Source organism: Choloepus didactylus, chromosome 16, assembly GCF_015220235.1.
Source record: "Choloepus didactylus isolate mChoDid1 chromosome 16, mChoDid1.pri, whole genome shotgun sequence".
Classification (NCBI taxonomy): Eukaryota; Metazoa; Chordata; class Mammalia; order Pilosa; family Megalonychidae; genus Choloepus; species Choloepus didactylus.
Window position 1 is genome coordinate 60,322,717 of NC_051322.1, and position 21,181 is coordinate 60,343,897.

The 21,181-nt window shown below is 41.9% G+C and overlaps 1 protein-coding gene across 1 annotated transcript in view; it reads right to left on the reverse strand.

Moving 5' to 3' along the window:
• The window catches only part of COLEC12 (collectin subfamily member 12), a 195,653-nt gene extending 174,810 nt beyond the window's left edge, over window positions 1-20,843 (reverse strand). Inside the window, exon 1 of the mRNA XM_037805930.1 lies at window positions 20,713-20,843. Coding sequence (XP_037661858.1) covers window positions 20,713-20,719 — 7 coding nt within the window. The 5' untranslated portion in view covers window positions 20,720-20,843. The remainder of the gene's footprint in view (window positions 1-20,712) is intronic.
• Between the last annotated feature and the right edge of the window lie 338 nt (window positions 20,844-21,181).

Below are 21,181 nucleotides of genomic sequence, written 5' to 3' on the forward strand. Positions count from 1 at the left end.
AGTCTCAGGAGCCATAAGCCAATACCAAAGACTTGTGGGTCAGTGGCAGAGACAAACTGTGGCAGGACTGAACTGAAGGATTAGACTATTGCAGTAGCTTTAAAACTCTAGGATCATCAGGGAGATTTGATTGTTAGGGCCACCCCCCCTCCCCGACTGCCCAGAAACACGCCCCACATACAGGGCAGGCAACACCAACTACACACGCAAGCTTGGGACACCAATTGGGCCCCACAAGACTCACTCCCCCACTCACCAAAAAGGCTAAGCAGGGGAGATCTGGCTTGTGGAGAACAGGTGGCTCGTGGACGCCACCTGCTGGTTAGTTAGAGAAAGTGTACTCCACGAAGCTGTAGATCTGATAAATTAGAGATAAGGACTTCAACTGGTCTACAAACCCTAAAAGAACCCTATCAAGGTCAGCAAATGCCACGAGGCCAAAAACAACAGAAAATCATAAAGCATATGAAAAAACCAGACGATATGGATAACCCAAGCCCAAGCACCCAAATCAAAAGACCAGAAGAGACACACCTAGAGCAGCTACTCAAAGAACTAAAGATGAACAATGAGACCATAGTACGGGATATGAAGGAAATCAAGAAGACCCTAGAAGAGCATAAAGAAGACATTGCAAGACTAAATAAAAAAATGGATGATCTTATGGAAATTAAAGAAACTGTTGACCAAATTAAAAAGATTCTGGACACTCATAGTACAAGACTAGAGGAAGTTGAACAACGAATCAGTGACCTGGAAGATGACAGAATGGAAAATGAAAGCATAAAAGAAAGAATGGGGAAAAAAATTGAAAAACTCGAAATGGACCTCAGGGATATGATAGATAATATGAAATGTCCGAATATAAGACTCATTGGTGTCCCAGAAGGGGAAGAAAAGGGTAAATGTCTAGGAAGAGTATTCAAAGAAATTGTTGGGGAAAACTTCCCAAATCTTCTAAACAACATAAATACACAAATCATAAATGCTCAGCGAACTCCAAATAGAATAAATCCAAAAAAACCCACTCCGAGACATATACTGATCACACTGTCAAACACAGAAGAGAAGGAGCAAGTTCTGAAAGCAGCAAGAGAAAAGCAATTCACCACATACAAAGGAAACAGCATAAGACTAAGTAGTGACTACTCAGCAGCCACCATGGAGGCGAGAAGGCAGTGGCACGATATATTTAAAATTCTGAGTGAGAAAAATTTCCAGCCAAGAATACTTTATCCAGCAAAGCTCTCCTTCAAATTTGAGGGAGAGCTTAAATTTTTCACAGACAAACAAAAGCTGAGAGAATTTGCTAACAAGAGACCTGCCCTACTGGAGATACTCAAGGGAGCCCTACAGACAGAGAAACAAAGAAAGGACAGAGAGACTTGGAGAAAGGTTCAGTACTAAAGAGATTCGGTATGGGTACAATAAAGGATATTAATAGAGAGAGGGAAAAATATGGCAAACATAATCCAAAGGATAAGATGGCTGATTCAAGAAATGCCTTCACGGTTTTAACTTTGAATGTAAATGGATTAAACTCCCCAATTAAAAGATATAGATTCGCAGAATGGATCAAAAAAAATGAACCATCAATATGTTGCATACAAGAGACTCATCTTAGACACAGGGACACAAAGAAACTGAAAGTGAAAGGATGGAAAAAAATATTTCATGCAAGCTACAGCCAAAAGAAAGCAGGTGTAGCAATATTAATCTCAGATAAAATAGACTTCAAATGCAGGGATGTTTTGAGAGACAAAGAAGGCCACTACATACTAATAAAAGGGGCAACTCAGCAAGAAGAAATAACAATCGTAAATGTCTATGCACCCAATCAAGGTGCCACAAAATACATGAGAGAAACATTGGCAAAACTAAAGGAAGCAATTGATGTTTCCACAATAATTGTGGGAGACTTCAACACATCACTCTCTCCTATAGATAGATCAACCAGACAGAACACCAATAAGGAAATTGAAAACCTAAACAATCTGATAAATGAATTAGATTTAACAGACATCTACAGGACATTACATCCCAAATCACCAGGATACACATACTTTTCTAGTGCTCACGGAACTTTCTCCAGAATAGATCATATGCTGGGACATAAAATAAGCCTCAATAAATTTAAAAAGATTGAAATTATTCAAAGCACATTCTCTGACCACAATGGAATACAATTAGAAGTCAATAACCATCAGAGACTTAGAAAATTCACAAATACCTGGAGGTTAAACAACACACTCCTAAACAATCAGTGGGTTAAAGAAGAAATAGCAAGAGAAATTGCTAAATATATAGAGACGAATGAAAATGAGAACACAACATACCAAAACCTATGGGATGCAGCAAAAGCAGTGCTAAGGGGGAAATTTATAGCACTAAACGCATATATTAAAAAGGAAGAAAGAGCCAAAATCAAAGAACTAATGGATCAACTGAAGAAGCTAGAAAATGAACAGCAAACCAATCCTAAACCAAGTACAAGAAAAGAAATAACAAGGATTAAAGCAGAAATAAATGACATAGAGAACAAAAAAACAATAGAAAGGATAAATATCACCAAAAGTTGGTTCTTTGAGAAGATCAACAAGATTGACAAGCCCCTAGCTAGACTGACAAAATCAAAAAGAGAGAAGACCCATATAAACAAAATAATGAATGAAAAAGGTGACATAACTGCAGATCCTGAAGAAATTAAAAAAATTATAAGAGGATATTATGAACAACTGTATGGCAACAAACTGGATAATGTAGAAGAAATGGACAATTTCCTGGAAACATATGAACAACCTAGACTGACCAGAGAAGAAATAGAAGACCTCAACCAACCCATCACAAGCAAAGAGATCCAATCAGTCATCAAAAATCTTCCCACAAATAAATGCCCAGGGCCAGATGGCTTCACAGGGGAATTCTACCAAACTTTCCAGAAAGAACTGACACCAATCTTACTCAAACTCTTTCAAAACATTGAAGAAAATGGAACACTACCTAACTCATTTTATGAAGCTAACATCAATCTAATACCAAAACCAGGCAAAGATGCTACAAAAAAGGAAAACTACCGGCCAATCTCCCTAATGAATATAGATGCAAAAATCCTCAACAAAATACTTGCAAATCGAATCCAAAGACACATTAAAAAAATCATACACCATGACCAAGTGGGGTTCATTCCAGGCATGCAAGGATGGTTCAACATAAGAAAAACAATCAATGTATTACAACACATTAAAAACTCGAAAGGGAAAAATCAATTGATCATCTCAATAGATGCTGAAAAAGCATTTGACAAAATCCAACATCCCTTTTTGATAAAAACACTTCAAAAGGTAGGAATTGAAGGAAACTTCCTCAACATGATAAAGAGCATATATGAAAAACCCACAGCCAGCATAGAACTCAATGGTGAGAGACTGAAAGCCTTCCCTCTAAGATCAGGAACAAGACAAGGATGCCCGCTGTCACCACTGTTATTCAACATTGTGCTGGAAGTGCTAGCCAGGGCAATCCGGCAAGACAAAGAAATAAAAGGCATCCAAATTGGAAAAGAAGAAGTAAAACTGTCATTGTTTGCAGACGATATGATCTTATATCTAGAAAACCCTGAGAAATCAACGATACACCTACTAGAGCTAATAAACAAATTTAGCAAAGTAGCGGGATACAAGATTAATGCACATAAGTCAGTAATGTTTCTATATGCTAGAAATGAACAAACTGAAGAGACACTCAAGAAAAAGATACCATTTTCAATAGCAACTAAAAAAATCAAGTACCTAGGAATAAACTTAACCAAAGATGTAAAAGACCTATACAAAGAAAACTACATAACTCTACTAAAAGAAATAGAAGGGGACCTTAAAAGATGGAAAAATATTCCATGTTCATGGATAGGAAGGCTAAATGTCATTAAGATGTCAATTCTACCCAAACTCATCTACAGATTCAATGCAATCCCAATCAAAATTCCAACAACCTACTTTGCAGACTTGGAAAAGCTAGTTATCAAATTTATTTGGAAAGGGAAGATGCCTCGAATTGCTAAAGACACTCTAAAAAAGAAAAACCAAGTGGGAGGACTTACACTCCCTGACTTTGAAGCTTATTATAAAGCCACAGTTGCCAAAACAGCATGGTACTGGCACAAAGATAGACATATAGATCAATGGAATCGAATTGAGAATTCAGAGATAGACCCTCAGATCTATGGCCGACTGATCTTTGATAAGGCCCCCAAAGTCACCGAACTGGGCCATAATGGTCTTTTCAACAAATGGGGCTGGGAGAGTTGGATATCCATATCCAAAAGAATGAAAGAGGACCCCTACCTCACCCCCTACACAAAAATTAACTCAAAATGGACCAAAGATCTCAATATAAAAGAAAGTACCATAAAACTCCTAGAAGATAATGTAGGAAAACATCTTCAAGACCTTGTATTAGGAGGCCACTTCCTAGACTTTACACCCAAAGCACAAGCAACAAAAGAGAAAATAGATAAATGGGAACTCCTCAAGCTTAGAAGTTTCTGCACCTCAAAGGAATTTCTCAAAAAGGTAAAGAGGCAGCCAACTCAATGGGAAAAAATTTTTGGAAACCATGTATCTGACAAAAGACTGATATCTTGCATATACAAAGAAATCCTACAACTCAATGACAATAGTACAGACAGCCCAATTATAAAATGGGCAAAAGATATGAAAAGACAGTTCTCTGAAGAGGAAATACAAATGGCCAAGAAACACATGAAAAAATGTTCAGCTTCACTAGCTATTAGAGAGATGCAAATTAAGACCACAATGAGATACCATCTAACACCGGTTAGAATGGCTGCCATTAAACAAACTGGAAACTACAAATGCTGGAGGGGATGTGGAGAAATTGGAACTCTTATTCATTGTTGGTGGGACTGTATAATGGTTCAGCCACTCTGGAAGTCAGTCTGGCAGTTCCTTAGAAAACTAGATATAGAGCTACCATTCGATCCAGCGATTGCACTTCTCGGTATATACCCGGAAGATCGGAAAGCAGTGACACGAACAGATATCTGCACGCCAATGTTCATAGCAGCATTATTCACAATTGCCAAGAGATGGAAACAACCCAAATGTCCTTCAACAGATGAGTGGATAAATAAAATGTGGTATATACACACGATGGAATACTACACGGCAGTAAGAAGGAACGATCTGGTGAAACATATGACAACATGGATGAACCTTGAAGACATAATGCTGAGCGAAATAAGCCAGGCACAAAAAGAGAAATATTATATGCTACCACTAATGTGAACTTTGAAAAATGTAAAACAAATGGTTTATAATGTAGAATGTAGGGGAACTAGCAGTAGAGAGCAATTAAGGAAGGGGGAACAATAATCCAAGAAGAACAGATAAGCTATTTAACGTTCTGGGGATGCCCAGAAATGACTATGGTCTGTTAATTTCTGATGGATGTAGTAGGAACAAGTTCACTGAAATGTTGCTATATTATGTAACTTTCTTGGGGTAAAGTAGGAACATGTTGGAAGTTAAGCAGTTATCTTAGGTTAGTTGTCTTTTTCTTACTCCCTTGCTATGGTCTCTTTGAAATGTTCTTTTATTGTATGTTTGTTTTCTTTTTAACTTTTTTTTTCATACAGTTGATTTGAAAAAAGAAGGGAAAGTTAAAAAAAAAAAAAAGAGAGAAAAAAGACAAACAAGGAAAAAAAAAAAAAAAAAGATGTAGTGCCCCCTTGAGGAGCCTGTGGAGAATGCAGGGGTATTCGCCTACCCCACCTCCATGGTGCTAACATGACCACAGACATAGGGGACTGGTGGTTTGATGGGTTGAGCCCTCTACCATAAGTTTTACCCTTGGGAAGACGGTTGCTGCAAAGGAGAGGCTAGGCCTCCCTGTATTTGTGCCTAAGAGTCTCCTCCTGAATGCCTCTTTGTTGCTCAGATGTGGCCCTCTCTCTCTGGCTAAGCCAACTTGAAAGGTGAAATCACTGCCCTCCCCACTACGTGGGATCAGACACCCAGGGAAGTGAATCTCCCTGGCAACGTGGAATATGACTCCCGGGGAGGAATGTAGACCCGGCATCGTGGGATGGAGAACATCTTCTTGACCAAAAGGGGGATGTGAAAGGAAATGAAATAAGCTTCAGTGGCAGAGAGATTCCAAAACGAGCCGAGAGATCAGTCTGGTGGGCACTCTTACGCACACTTTAGACAACCTTTTTTAGGTTCTAAAGAATTGGGGTAGCTGGTGGTGGATACCTGAAACTATTAAACTACAACCCAGAACCCATGAATCTCGAAGACAGTTGTATAAAAATGTAGCTTATGAGGGGTGACAGTGGGATTGGGAATGCCATAAGGACCAAACTCCACTTTGTCTAGTTTATGGATGGATGTGTAGAAAAGTAGGGGAAGCAAACAAACAGACAAAGGTACCTAGTGTTCTTTTTTACTTCAATTGCTCTTTTTCACTCTAATTATTATTCTTGTTATTTTTGTGTGTGTGCTAATGAAGGTGTCAGGGATTGATTTAGGTGATGAATGTACAACTATGTAATGGTACTGTAAACAATCGAAAGTACAATTTGTTTTGTATGACTGCGTGGTATGTGAATATATCTCAATAAAATGATGATTAAAAAAAAATTGATTTTGATGGTAGTTGTACAAATCTATGAACATATTAAAAAAAAACCCAAAACATTAAATTATATACTTTAAATGGGTGATTTGTATGGTACGTGAAAAAAAAAAAAAAGCAGCAGTTGGATCCTCAGATCTCCCACACAGGTGGACAACTGCCCCTCTATGACCACAGATCATAAAAGGTTTATTATTTGAAGAGACCAAAATAAAAGGTCTCTCCTAGTGGAGAACAAAAAGAGCTGAGATGAGGGAAACTGTAAAGACATCAGGGGTAAAGGTGAAAGTTTACATACTGAATATTAAGACTGCATCAGCCAGCCGGTACCCTCCCCCCATAGACTAAAGATTGGAAGGTTCTTCCCTGGGGAGTCTGACTAGCTAAGAGAAAAATACACTAATGATTCTGATTTCCAGAGGTCCCCAATGCAACAGACCAGCCAGATCAGCTTAGAATGGTGGTCACAGTTGACAAAACCCACCAAAACAAAAAGGTTCTAATTAACTCTTGCAAGGCTCCACTCTTAAATGAGAAGAAGCCAAGGATCGATCACCAGACATCTGACACAGCTTCTAACATGAAAAGACAAAGATGAAAAAAAACAAACCAAACAAACAAAAAAAAAACAGATAAAGCAATTTGGAGGAAATATACATTATGCAGGAAGATAAAAATTACAAACAAACAAAACCTTACCATTAATATCCTTACAGAGAAAAGAGAAGATAATGTATCCCTAAGACAAGAATACGGTGCTATAAAAAAAGGAACCATCAAAGAAAAGAATTCTTGGAATTTAAAAATGTGAACACAGAAATAAAAAAAACCCCAATGAAAGCATTGGGATATAGATATGAGATATCCCAGATAGTAGAAGAAAACACAAATAAATAGAAAAGAGTAAAGACAAGAAAAATTACGAGAGTCAAGTAAGGGGGTCTGATATTCAAATAACAGACATGGCAGACACAAGAACAGAGTAAACAGAGGGAAGGAACAATTGGAGGAATAATTCAACAACATTTTCCAGTAGCGAATGGCATGAATTTCCAGAATGAAAGGGCCCATCATTGACCAGAGCAAAGAACGCAAAGAGATAAGAAATCCACTCCGAGATACATCATTGTAAACGTTCAGAACACTGAGGACAAAAAGAAAATCCTAAAAACTTCCAGAGATGAAAAAAAGTTCACTTACAAAAATAAAGAGTAAGGATTGCTTCACACTTAACAAAACTGGAAGCTTGAAGAAAAAAAAAAACCAATATTCTAAGGAATTCAAAATCCTAAAGGAAAATTATTTTCAACCTAGAAAACTCTCCATTAAATGGACAGGCAAAATAAAGACATTTTTGGACTGGAGAATCCCAAAAATACATTATCTCCTGTGCACTCTTTTCTCAGGAAGTCATTGAAGAATGTGTTCCACTAAAAGAAAGCAACAAACCCATGAAGACATAGGATACAGAAAACAGAAAATCCAACCCAAGAGAGAGGTAAAGAAAATCCCCAGAATAACAGTGAATGGAGATTCCGGGATGGCAACTGTGCAACCATCCAGATCAGAGTATGTCAGAAGACTCAGGAAAGATTTCTTCAAGAAGATGAAAATGAGAGAATCCCTAATATTTTGAACTCATTCAGCAGAGATGTAGAAAACCGGATGTGACTTTGGGATGGATTGTGATGTATACACAGGAAGCCAAACAAACAAAATAACAAGAGGATTATTAATTTCAGGGGAAATGAAAAGTTGTACAATAAAGGAATTTGAGTCAGCTGTGATAACATTTACATGGTAATAATATAAACACCGAAAATTAATCTAATCAAGACTATGATATAACTGTATCAGGAAGATGGAGGGAGGCAGATGGTGTCCGTGATGGTTTGGGGAGGAAGTTGAAGGTAAACAGAACCAAATCTTCATCTGCTACAAAGGGAAGTCAATGTATAATGTCTACAACAGGAAAAAAGGAGAACCCAGTAGGACTGCCATAAACACATTACTTAGAGAATAGGGGTTGTGGTCAATTGTCTGCATCCCTCAACATGCCAGCCGCTCCTCCCACCAAGAAGAGGTGTCTATTCCCCTCCTCTTGAATCTGGGTGGGCCCTGGGATTTGTTTTGACTAACAGAACGTGACAGAAGTGGCAGTGGGTGACTTCCAGGCCGAGGCCTCAGAGGCCTCTCAGCTTTTGTTTTCACTCTCTCGTAGCCAGCTGTTATTTAAAAATCCAACTACCCAGCTGGACTACAGGTCACCCGGAGAGAGAGAATCCCTGGAGGATGAGAGACTACGCAGGGAGAGGCCTGTCGGCCCTCAGCCATTCCAGCCACCACCGCAGATGCTCCAGACACACGAGTGAAGCCCCCCAGCCCCAGCCAACACCCCAGGAAGCAGAGACAAGCTGTCCCCGCAGAACCGTCCCTGCTGAGCCAAGCCCAAATCGCAAAATCATGAGCAAATAAAAAGCTGTTGTTTTAAGCCACAGGTTTTGGGATGGCTTACTAGGCAGCAGCAGATAACTGAAAGAGGGGTAAATGCCAAGAGAAAAATGCTGGAAAATGTATAAAGAGGTTGCCTCTGGGGAATGGGAAATGGTGAAATGAGGTTGGGTTGGGCAGGAAACTTCTGCTTTTCATAACAAAACTGTAATATTATTTGATTGTTTAAACTATGTTCATCTCTAACTTTGAGAAAAAGTAAAAAGTAAAACAAACAGAACAAGGGAATGTAAATGGAAGATAAAAGTCAGACAGACAAAAAGAAAAGTGCTTAGGCCAACAGATGCTGGTAGCCAGTAAAGGCACCATGCTCCAAAGGGCCAGGTACAGAGTTCAACCTGAACCTACAGAATAAAAAGTTTGGACTTGGAGCCAGAAATGCCTGGCACAAAGCGGTTCCCAACAAATGCAGAACTGAACAACAGAACAATTCAGACTTTCTGAGAAGCCAAGATGAAGGACCATGGAGAGGGACTAGGCCGAAGTTAGACATCTCTTCCACGATGGAGCAGTGCTGCTGTACTCGTGGGCTCCATCTGCTACACTATCCAGTGGATACCCTGATTCATTCCCAGCTCTTGTACAGTCGTTACTGTTAGAACAAACCAGTATGGTCCCATCAGCTGTTAAAATGTTTAACTGCTTCTGCACCGGCTGCTGAACAGCCTCTGCTCTGAACGCTCTGTGACTCCCACCCCGGCACTGCCAGCCAGCTCACCAGCTTGCCTCCAGCCTGCCACAGCTCTGCAAGCTGCCCCCACGAGTCCCTGTCCCCCCACACCGCTATCTACCGAAGCACACCAAGGTGCAAAGAGGAGACAGGATGCCTTTGCCCCACAGCCCTTGCATCCCAGGGCCAAAGGCCCAGTGCCCTCTGGACTCTGAGTCTGCAGCCATGCTCCACTGCTCAGGGCTTGTGGAGTCACTCATGTGGTCGTCTGTGGGAACTGCAGCTCCCACAGTGTGCTACCCAGGACGGTAAATATTTTGATTATCCCCCTGGTCATTGCTGGGAACTCTAAGGACGGATATTCTGAAAGACTTCTTTCCTAAGGCCAGAGACTGATGCAATAATAAAGCTTGGGCTTTGGAATTCAAAGACCTGGGTTTGAAGAATGGTTCCACCTTGCAGCAGAACACTGCATCTGCATCTCAGGCTCCTATAAAATGGGACTAATAATTCCTATCTCATACATTGCTGGGAGAAAAAAGTGAACTTATAAATGGAAAACACCTGACACATACTAGACACTTAATAAATACAAGTTCTCTTTGAGGGAACAGAGGTAATGATAGCAGCTATTATGCTTTACGGCTCCAAATAAATGTTCCAGGATGTGAATGTTCATGAAATACAGGTCACCTTCAGGCTCAGCAGGACTCCTTTAATGCTCTAGTCTTAAGTGAGCATGGGGAGAGGGGGTACATCAGGGAAGTTTGGTTCACAAAAAAGTAATATGCGAGGTTGGTTCAATTTGGGTTTCAGCAAATGAGCACTGAAGTATCCATTTGATATTGAAAAATATCAATTTTAAAACATTTTCTTAAATTATTTTTATCCTACTAGAGAAATGTAATTTGAAATATGAAATATAATTCAAGATAATGAGTGAAGTTATTTAAGAAGCAGCTCAAATCTCTCCTCCAATAAAAATGTCTGTGTCTCCAGCCAGAATTGTCCTCTCCTCCATCCCCAACATTTATCTGTACCTCAAACAGGGCTCTTCTCATCTTTTACATTAGATTCCAGTTATTAACACATAATAGATAACTGGAATAATATATATATTATATTATATAATAATATATTAACACATAATAGATAACTGGAATAATAGATTCCAGTTATTAACACATATTAACACATCTTGCCTTCCAGACTGCAAGCTCCTTGAGGGTAGAGGCTCTATTTTATTCATTTTATTTGTTTCTACAGTGTACACAGAAAGTACATACTAAATATTTATGGAAAGAATGAAGGAAAGATCATTAGGACTCGATGGCCCAATTGTAAATAATAAAACAGAAATATGAAAGCTTAATGGAAAATTAACACTACCAATGAAATAGACACTAGATTATATGGTTACAAAATATTCACATATGTATATACAAAACATTTTGTCCTAATATTTAGAGGCATATTTGTTTCACATTTTGATGCCTTGATGTCCTCTCCTTACTGGACACTGGGTCTGAAGCACAAGTCTTTAGAAATATTGGCATACCTCGTTTTATTGCACTTTGCAGATACCGTGTTTTTTCACAAATTCAAAGTTTGTGGCAATCCTGTGTCCAGCAAGTCTATCGGCATCATTTTTCCAACAGCAGGTGCCCACTTCGTGTCTGTGTCACATTTTGGTAATTCTCGCAATATTTCAAACTTTTTGGTTATTATTATAGCTGCTCTGGTGATCTGTGATGAGTGATCTTTCATGTTACTATTGTAATTTGGGGGGGGGGGCCACAAACCGCACCCTTATCAGATGGCAACCTTGATCAATGAATGTTATGTTCCAACTACTCCATCGACCAGCCTTTCGCCATCTCTCTCCCTCTTCTCGGGCCTCCCTGTTCCCTGAGACACAAAAATATTGAAATTAGGCCAATTAATAACGCTACAATGGCCTCTAAGTGTTCAAGTGAGAGGAATAGTTGCACATCTCGCACTTTAAATCAAAAACTAGAAATGATTAAGCTTAATGAGGAAGGCATGTTGAAAGCCGAGACAGGTTGAAAGCTAGGACTCCTGCGCCAAACACTTAGCCAAGTTGTGAATGCAAAGGAAAAGCTCTTGAAGGAAATTAAAAATGCAACTCCAGGGAACACATGAATAAGAAAGCAAAACAACCTTATTGCCGATATGGAGAAAGTTTGAGTGGTCTGGAAAGAATATCAAAGCAGCCAAAACATTCCCTTCAGCCAAAGCCTAATCCAGAGCAAGACCCTAACTCTTTAAGAAAATAAACCATCTCCATGACATAAAAATACAAGGTGAAGCAGCAAGTGCTGATGTAGAAGCTGCAGCAAATCACCCAGAAGATCTAGCTAAGATAACTGATGAAGTTAGCTACACTAAACAACAGATTTTCAATTGGATGAAACAGCCTCCTGTTGGAAGAAGATGCCTTCTAGGACTTTCACAGTTAGAGAGGAGAAGTCAATGCCCAGCTTCAGAGATTCAAGGGGCAGGCTGACTCTGTTAACAGCTAATGTAGCTGGTGACTTTAAGGTGAAGCCAATGCTCATTTCCCATTCTGAAAATCCTAGGGCCCTACCTGTGCACTAGAAATGGAACAACAAAGCCTGGATGATAGCACATCTGTTTATGACATGGTTTACTGAATATTTTAAGGCCAATGTTGAGACCTACTACTCAGAAAAAAATATTCCTTTCAAAATATACTGCCCACTGACAATGCACCTGGTCAGCCAAGACCTCTGACAGAGCAACACAACTAGATGAATGTTGTTTTCATGCCTGCTAACACAACATCCTTCTGCAGCCCGTGGATCAAGGAGTCATTTTGAAGTTCAAGCCTTATTATTTAAGAAATACAGTTTGTAAGGCTGTTGCTGCAATAGACAGTGATTCCTCTGACAGATCTGGACAAAGAAAACTGAAAACCTGCTGGAAAGAATTCACCATTCTAGATGCCATTAAGAATATTCAAGATACAAGGGAGGAGAAAGTCAAAATATCAACATTCAGAAGAATTTGGGAGAAGCTGATCCCAACCCTTATGGATGACTTTGAGGGGTTCAAGACTTCAATGGAGGAAGTAAGTGCAGATGTGGCAGAAACAGCAAAAGAAGCAGAATTAGAAATAGAGCCTGAAGATGTGACTGCACTGCTGCAATCTCCTGATAAAACTCGAACAAACGAGGAACTGCTTCTTAAGAATGAGCAAAATGAGTGGTTTCTTGAGAAGGAATTTACTCCTAGTGAAGACCCTGTGAACACTGTTGAAATGACAACAAAGAATTTCATTGATAAAGCCGCAGCAGGGTTTGAGAGGCTTGACTCCAATTTTGGAAGAAGTTCTACTGTGGATAAAATGCCATCAGACAGCATCGCATGCTACAGAGAAATCTTTAATGAAAGGAGGAATTAATCGATGCAGCAAATTTCATTGTTTTAAAGAAATTGCCACGGCCACCCCAACCTTCAGCAACCACCACCCTGATGAGTCAGCAGCCATTAGCATCAAAGATGACTGGCTGAAGGCTCAAATAATGGTTAGCATTTTTTAGCAATAAAGAATTTTTTAATTAAGGTATGTACATTGTTTTTTTAGACTTAATTCACTACAGTGTAGTGTAAACATAACTTTTATATGCACTGGGAAACCAAATAATTTGTGTGACTCACTTTATTGTGACATTGGCTTTATTGTAGCAGTTTAGAATCAAACCTGCAACATCTCTGAAGTATGTCTGTATTGTGTCATCATCATTAGGCTCTTGAAAAATTAGTGCTTCTAGGTATATTAAATATGTATTATATTTATTTGTATATATATTTATTGGGATATATACACACATATACATACTAAAGATATATAAACCAATTTTCTACCTCTATTATAACAAATTGGAGAAGTGTACCATTTCACTACAATTGGCAAACTTCACTGTAAATATGAGCTCTGCATTTTCAGTGGGGCTGATGTTTGATGACCACGACAATGATGATATATGAATGACAGTAACTGAAACAAAACGATGCTAACACTGTTTCCCATTCAGCACAATTCCCTCCTACCCTACTTCAGTTTTAACACAGTTGTAATTTGAAAGCCACTTTAATCCCAAAACTGAACTTTTGCCTTCATGGTACGAACTGTATCACTTAATCAATTGAAGATAAATGGTTAATTGGCAATTATATGACTGCCTGGAGGAAGCAGCAGGTTATAATAGTACTGCATCCCAATAGCTAAGGTTTCTCAAGTTTTCATGGGCTAGAAACTGTTCTAAACTCTTGATCTATATTAACTTATTTAATCCTCAAAACACCCTTATAAAAGTAGGTACCATTACTATCCTCCATTTGACATATAAGGTTGCTGGAGGCCCTGGAGGTTTATAATTCTCCCATTGCCACCCAGGCTCTCTGGTTTCAGAGCCTGCACTCCTGACCACTGCACTAAAATGAACAAGTTTAACCCCTGGGATCACTAAATATAATTACATTTTATGAAATGGTTACAATTATATTTTAAAGCATATATTATCTACTTTTATAAAGACTGCAAAACCTTCTCCAACTTCTGTCATTTCTGTGACCAGCTACAGTGCAATTCAGCTCTGACTCTCACTGCCCAGAGTCCGGGCAGACCCCACAGGTTGCGACTGTCCCTCAGGCACCAGTCACCATTGCAGAGACCCAGGCTACCCGAACTTCTGACCAACCGGCTACAAATTTATGGTTTCCCACTATCCCCTAGGGTTCGGTAATCTGCTGGAACAACTCACAGAACTCACTGAAAGTGCTTACGATCATAGTTTTACTATGGGAAAAGGATGCCAATAAGAAGTCAAAAGAAGAGCTGTGTGGGTCGTGGTCTGGGAGGGTCTCCAACCCTACCTTCCATATTTACTCCAGGTGGAGTCAGGATGCATCACCCTCCTGTACAGTGATGTATTATCTCAGTCATGGAGGCTCCCCCAAGCTTCAAGCACCCAGAGCTCATATGGGGCTTCATAACCTAAGCATGACTGATGGGGTCCATGCCTGCATAGCTGAACTCAATCTCCAGCCTGCTTCCCCTCCTAGACATCAGAGAGGTAGTGGCTCAAAGCCTTCAGCCTCCCTATTCAAGTGGTTGGTCCTTGGGGGGCTAGCCCCTCACTCTAAGACAACCTGTGGCTGGTACCACCTAGCAATCTCGTTAGCATATCAACTACCAGGTGTGGTCCAGAGCCTCCATGAATAACAAAAGGCTCATTTCTTGGGAAATTCCAAGGACTTAGAGGTTACAGGAACTGGGGACAAAGACTTGCCCAGTTTTGTTTTGTTTTTTATGCTACAACCTTAAACATGGAATATTTTACCTTTGAATAATAAATTGCTTCATAAGCATTAGTTATTTTTCTAACATTTCTGTTAGAAGGAAGTGACTGAGAAGAAGCCAAGGAAGAGAAGTTCCTTCCATAAAGCCAAAGACAAGTTAGTATTTCACTCAGAAATGTCAAAGGTCCAACCTCTCGTGCTAGTGAATATTACGCGTGACGATAACACCAAGCCATTCAGTAAGCATAAAGGAGTCATGTTTAACATATCCAAGTCAAATAAATTTATTTAATTTTAGATCTTCTCCCATGTTGAAAACACATTTTTTCTATATATTTTTTAAGAGGATGGATTCAATTTTCTTATAAATTCAGGAGTTAAAAGAGCTCCCAGTATCTCCTTGGAATCTTAACTGGGGATTAATAATTTCCAGTTACGCTGGCTTCCACTGCCATATAATTACAATATATAAGCAATCAGCAGGACCTTTCCAAGGTCCTATATTGGTTTTGGCTCTTCCAATAAACTGTGCTGTCTGGAGTGATGTATGTTGATACCTCCTTGTCCCTCGATATTTAAAATGTTTATTAATATTTTTACTGATCACTGATGGCTAATAAGTCTGTTCTTGAAAATGACACTCTTAACAATGTTTAACTGTCTCATAGCAATGTGTCAGCAAGACGTGCAGGGTTTTCAGAGTTGATGTTACGGTGAGCCATTCACGTGGACTCACTCAGCCACAAGCAAAACATCCCAGAAGATAAACTCTATACAGGACAGCAATCCCCGAATCTGCTTTGTGTTTGCACAAGGTCCAGTCTGAGAGTCTCCTCCAGTAGCAGGCTGAAGAGAGCATCCATTTCTTCAGGCCTCCGCAGTCCGGAGTGCAGAACCTTGCCTAGCTTGCCCATCCAATATCTAGCAGAGCATGGCACACACGGGTACTTAGCAAAGCTGTGTCGAGTGAATGTGATTGGAATGTGGCTACAGAGAGCACAGACTAGAGCTTTAACATGTGGATTCTGGGTCAAACAGTCTGAGTCGGAATACTGATTCCCCCTTTTACTAGCTGGTGCCCTCAGACAAGTAACTCAACCTCTCTGAGCCTAAATTTACCTATCTGTAAAATGGAGGAAATACTAAGGCCCAGCATGGCAGGTGCTCAGTAAATGTTAGCTATTATCAAAGAGAAAAAGAATAAGTGGGGCTATTCAGTGACCCATCAATCATATCTAAGTTGTTAATGAGCATACACCACAATGCAGATCACTTGACATTTATCTCCCAACATGTGACCGTTTTCCCTGCCTTGCAACCACAGACAGGAACTCCTGAAACTGAGAGAACCTATGCCTTCTGGAAGGCAGAAGAACAGAAGCTGGAAAGAGCAGGACCAGCCTGATGGAGCTGACCCCATGGTTGCAAGGAGAGGGGGTAGACTTCCTTCACAGATAATGACCTCAAAGACCTAGAATGCCTCCCTCCAACTGCCTGATATTTTTCACTTCCCTTTGATTTTGCCAGCTGGAGCTGTGCCATGGGAAGAACCACGGGCACCCACTGCCCAGCAGAACTCTGAGCTCGTCTCCCGAGACTCCACCCCTTCTTCCAGCCTTGGGAAGAGGTGCATGTCAGACTTGCCTCCCAAGAGATGGCCCACATGCTGGGTTTACCCGGAGTGGAAATATACTTTTTCTATCATAAATGTAAATGTATGATCTCCCATTTGAAAGCTAAATGCTTACATTGGCAGTAGTTCCATCAGCTGTTTCAAAATAACATTTTAATGAGAATAAGCATTAATTAGGAAAATTAGACACCCAGTTATAAGATAGCTTGGAAGCTGTCATCTCCAAGTTTTTCCTATTCACACCATTACAGTGGATGAGCCACCCGGCCAAGGGGGGGAAACAGGGCATGGGGCAGAGGAATGGTGGGAGGTTTAGGGACAATCTTGGAAAATTGCATAGAAGACACTGAAATATCTATACTTAGCAATAATTGAAGCTCAGATTAAGAATGTCAAGCATCCTCAAACTAATGAAAAGTCAAAAGTATAATTAGATTGTAAATTTGCCTTCCAACCCCACTACCCCCAGTGGAGGGAAAGAGGCTTTGTTTTGTTTCCAACAGTGTTGAGTGCAGTTGGCCTTGACATGCTTGTTTGCTTACCCCAGTTAAGGATAAGAAACCTTAGAGATACACTGGTGAAGCAGGGAACCTCTGAGTCCTGAAAAACAACAGGGCTAGGAGCATGCTACTTCCTAGTGCATCTTGAAAGTATTATTGCCAAACAGTATTTCAGAAATGTTTATACACAAAAGTACAAAAATATGCAACTGAATACTATGTTTTGATGGCACCGACCTCCTCCCCTGCATTAAATTAAGCCCAGTGGCTTGGACCTCTGAGGTCCTGAGAGGTGGTTGTTTTCAACCGTCTCTTAGGCAACAAGGGCTGCTTCACTGAAACTTACAAATAACCACAACTTTCAGGGAATGTGATTTAGTAATAACATACTTAACTCTAGAGGAGTCAGATTCCTTCATAAAGAATGTGAACACTGATCCAAAAAACCGTGAGATTCATGGTATATTACAGCTAATTGAAAATGAAACTGGAAATGAATTAAAGCGAACCTCGTGTTTTAATCAGTTTGGAAGACATAAAGTATTGCAGCAATGGAGCAAGTAATTTTCTTCTGGAAAATATATAATGATGTCATTATTTTGGTACTTGAGACTTGACTCCAGGGAAATGGGATGTTTTGCTGAACGCAACAGATAGAAGGCGCTGTGGCTCACGGTGGACCAGGCGGTCAGGCTTAGTTAGAAAGCCTCATTAGGAAAGGCCATGTCCAGGGTTTCAACATAGTTAGAAAGCCAAATAGGTACTTCAAAAAAGCACCTGACTCTGCACAGAAGTTAAATTTTCTTTGGCAGTCAGTTTTTATGAACTTCTATAACTTCTAAAGTGTCCACTGGTTTTCTAGTTGACTAAAGAATGTTTTAGGTAAATATTTTAAGGATTTGCAAGGCTTGTCACTGACTTCTATATATAGAAAAATCAAATTCTAATGAAATGTTGGCTTTCTGAGGCATAGCAAGTTAACCATGTGCGACGTAACCATGAGCTCAGGAAAGCCTAATGCTTTCACTTGGGTGGGTTACTGGCTTTGTGGGTTACCAAGTGGTCAATTGTCAGAATAATTTCACTTACTAAAGGCAGCTTTCCTTTTGTCTAGGAACATACCCCAGGCTTGGCTTCAGAAGCCTTGTGCCCAATCACTTGGCTCTACCTCTTCTTGGCTGCTGCACCAACTGCGGTTTACTTGGCTCCTTTAATTGTCTGAGATTCACTTTTCTTCTCATCTACACCAGAGGTTATCATATCTTATATCCTAGGTCCTTCCAAGCAACACAGAGAAAACTGGCAAAGCTTGTCTTTAGAAGCCTACTGCCCCCCTGGTGCCAGTTCCTATTTTTCTACCCTCAGTTTTCACATCTATCAGCAGGAGTGGTTAAAATGCCAACCTCATAGGCTTAGTGAGAGGATTAATTGATAGAATGCTTGTAGAGGACATAGCACAGTGAGTGGCACTTGGATGGCACTAAAAATTATTACTATCCTCTCCCTCACTTCACCAACCAGAAAATAAATGCAAATTATGTGATAATAACTGGCAAGCAATCCTCTTAGAGAATTTCTTCATTTTAAAAGAGGACTTCAAAGTGACTAGTCTACCCAGGAAGTCATCAGTCCTTCCTACCCACCCCCAGCTGGGGCAGAAGGGTGGTGGTGGGGGGGCGGGCTTTAGACAGTGCCAGACCACAGGAAAAAGCCTTCTCCAAGGAGGTCTGCTGACTGGTCCAGAATGCAGTGTAAATCTCACAAAAATGTATTTAGAACTTCGGGGTGAGTTTACCATGGCAGATGTGAATCAACAGTGAAAAACACCCAAGTTGCAATAATGATCATTTACCCAGTCAAAAGCACAACGATGTTCAGGATTCAGAAATCTGCCTGGGAGCAGTGGGTGGTTTACCTCCTAGGGGGTTCTCACACCCAAGATTTCAAAACTTACTGGCCTCAATGACCAGCAATGAAAAGATGAGCTTCTGACTATGATGATAACTGAGCCGCAGAGTAATTTTTAGCCATATGAACGCTTTCCTTTCGGGGCGAATCCTTCAATCAGAGCCAGCTAAGGAATACGTGTGCTTCCTTAAATGTAAATGAGAGAAGAAAAACTGAGGTGGGAGAGAGAAGGAAAAACACCCCACTGCGCTTTGAAATTCTCTAGCCGTTAAGTCGTACCGTGTCCTTCCCTAGGGCGGGCACTTTTCACCTGGAGTTCAGCTCCCTCCTCCTAGTTCCTCCCTCCTTCTCGGGGTCTCCGGACTTGGAGACAACGCCGGGGAAGGTGAGTTTAGTTCATTAACGCTCCGGACAGCTCAGCGCGAACTGCCTTTTGGAGAAACTTTCCGGAGCCACAACTTTCCAAGCGCGCGGGGCTCCCCACGCGCCAGCCTCGGACAGCAACTCTGGTAAGTGAGAGCCAGCGCCCCGCGCGGTCCCGGGCGGCTGGAAACGCTGCCAGCCGCCGGCACACTGCGTTTCGCCTCCAGCCCCCTCACTTTCAAGCACTACCCGCGCGAGACCGAAACGGTTCATCCTAACCCAAAACGGGCCAGTCGAGTTTGGTGTAAACAACACGCCAACGCATCGCTGAAGGACACCCTGTGATCCCTCCACTCTAGTTACTTTATCTTACACATAAATCAGGATTCTGCTGAGAAATCTCTGCGTTTCCACTAACCAGAGGGCTGCCCTGCAGAGCCCTTCTCCTTGTGATTCTTTTTAAAGGTGTGATAATATCTAACACTTTCATAAAGCCGCATGCAGGGGACTCCGTCCAGGGGACCATGAACGGGACGAGTTGTGTCGCCGCCTAAACATATATGGGTCACAACCCCACAGACGGGCACATGGAAGGGATGCAAAACGAAGAGCAGTGATTTTCCAGTCAGTGGCTCTTCGGGAGAAAGATGCCAAATGCACTTCCCGGGCCAGCTGAACTCCGCGGGCACCTAATCGCCGCCAGATGTGGGAGGGCGCACCGCGAACTTCGGGGAAAACACTCGGACGGTGGCTCACGGACCTCTCGGACAGAGAAAGGGCAAGGAGGGGAAGGAAAGAAGACCGGGCGGGACAGGGGAGCGCTGGCGAGCGCAAAACGACTGGGAGGAACTGTTATGCCTCCACTCTCCTCAGCATATTTTTTCAATTAAAAAGTTGGAAACTGGAATCCGTAAACAACGGCTGAGGGCTCCCAACTATTTTTCAAAGATACATTGGGAAGGGGAAGACTTGCACACGTAAAACCCCAACCCTCAGGTCTCCTGGCCTGCCCAGCACCAGAGTCGCGGAGCGCCCCAAGTGTCCACTCATGAGCCCGGTGCGCGGTCCCCCGCGCCCCCCTGCCCCGAGAAAGTTCGCGCAGGTACCCGCCTCCGCTGCCCGCCTACCTTTCATGGTGACCGAGGAGACGCACACCAGCCAGGGAGCTCCGCGCGCGCCGCGCCGCCGGGGAAGTCCGCGCTGAGCCGCCCGTCACTGCGCGCCCATGGCAGGCGGGCCGCGCGTCGGGCGTCTGTGCCTGGAGCCTCCCGCGCTCTGCTGCCGCGGGGCTGCCGCGCGCCGCTCCCCCCGGCCGGGAGGCGCCGCGCCCGCCCGCCAGCCCCTCCCCTGCCCGGCCGGCGCCCACGCCCCCTGCGCGCCCTCCCCTCCCCCGCCCGCCCCGCCCGCGCGCCCACGCCCCGGCACCGGCCCCCTCAGCCCCGCCGCGCGCGCGCGCCTGGCCCAGTCACTTCATTCCTCTTCTCGCCCTGCGGAATTTCTCTCTTTTTCTCGTCGGACCAGCACTGGAACGAAATCCGAAGGAAAGACTCTCCCAGGGCGGCCTCGTTTTCACCCTCGGTGCGCGCCGAAGGTTCT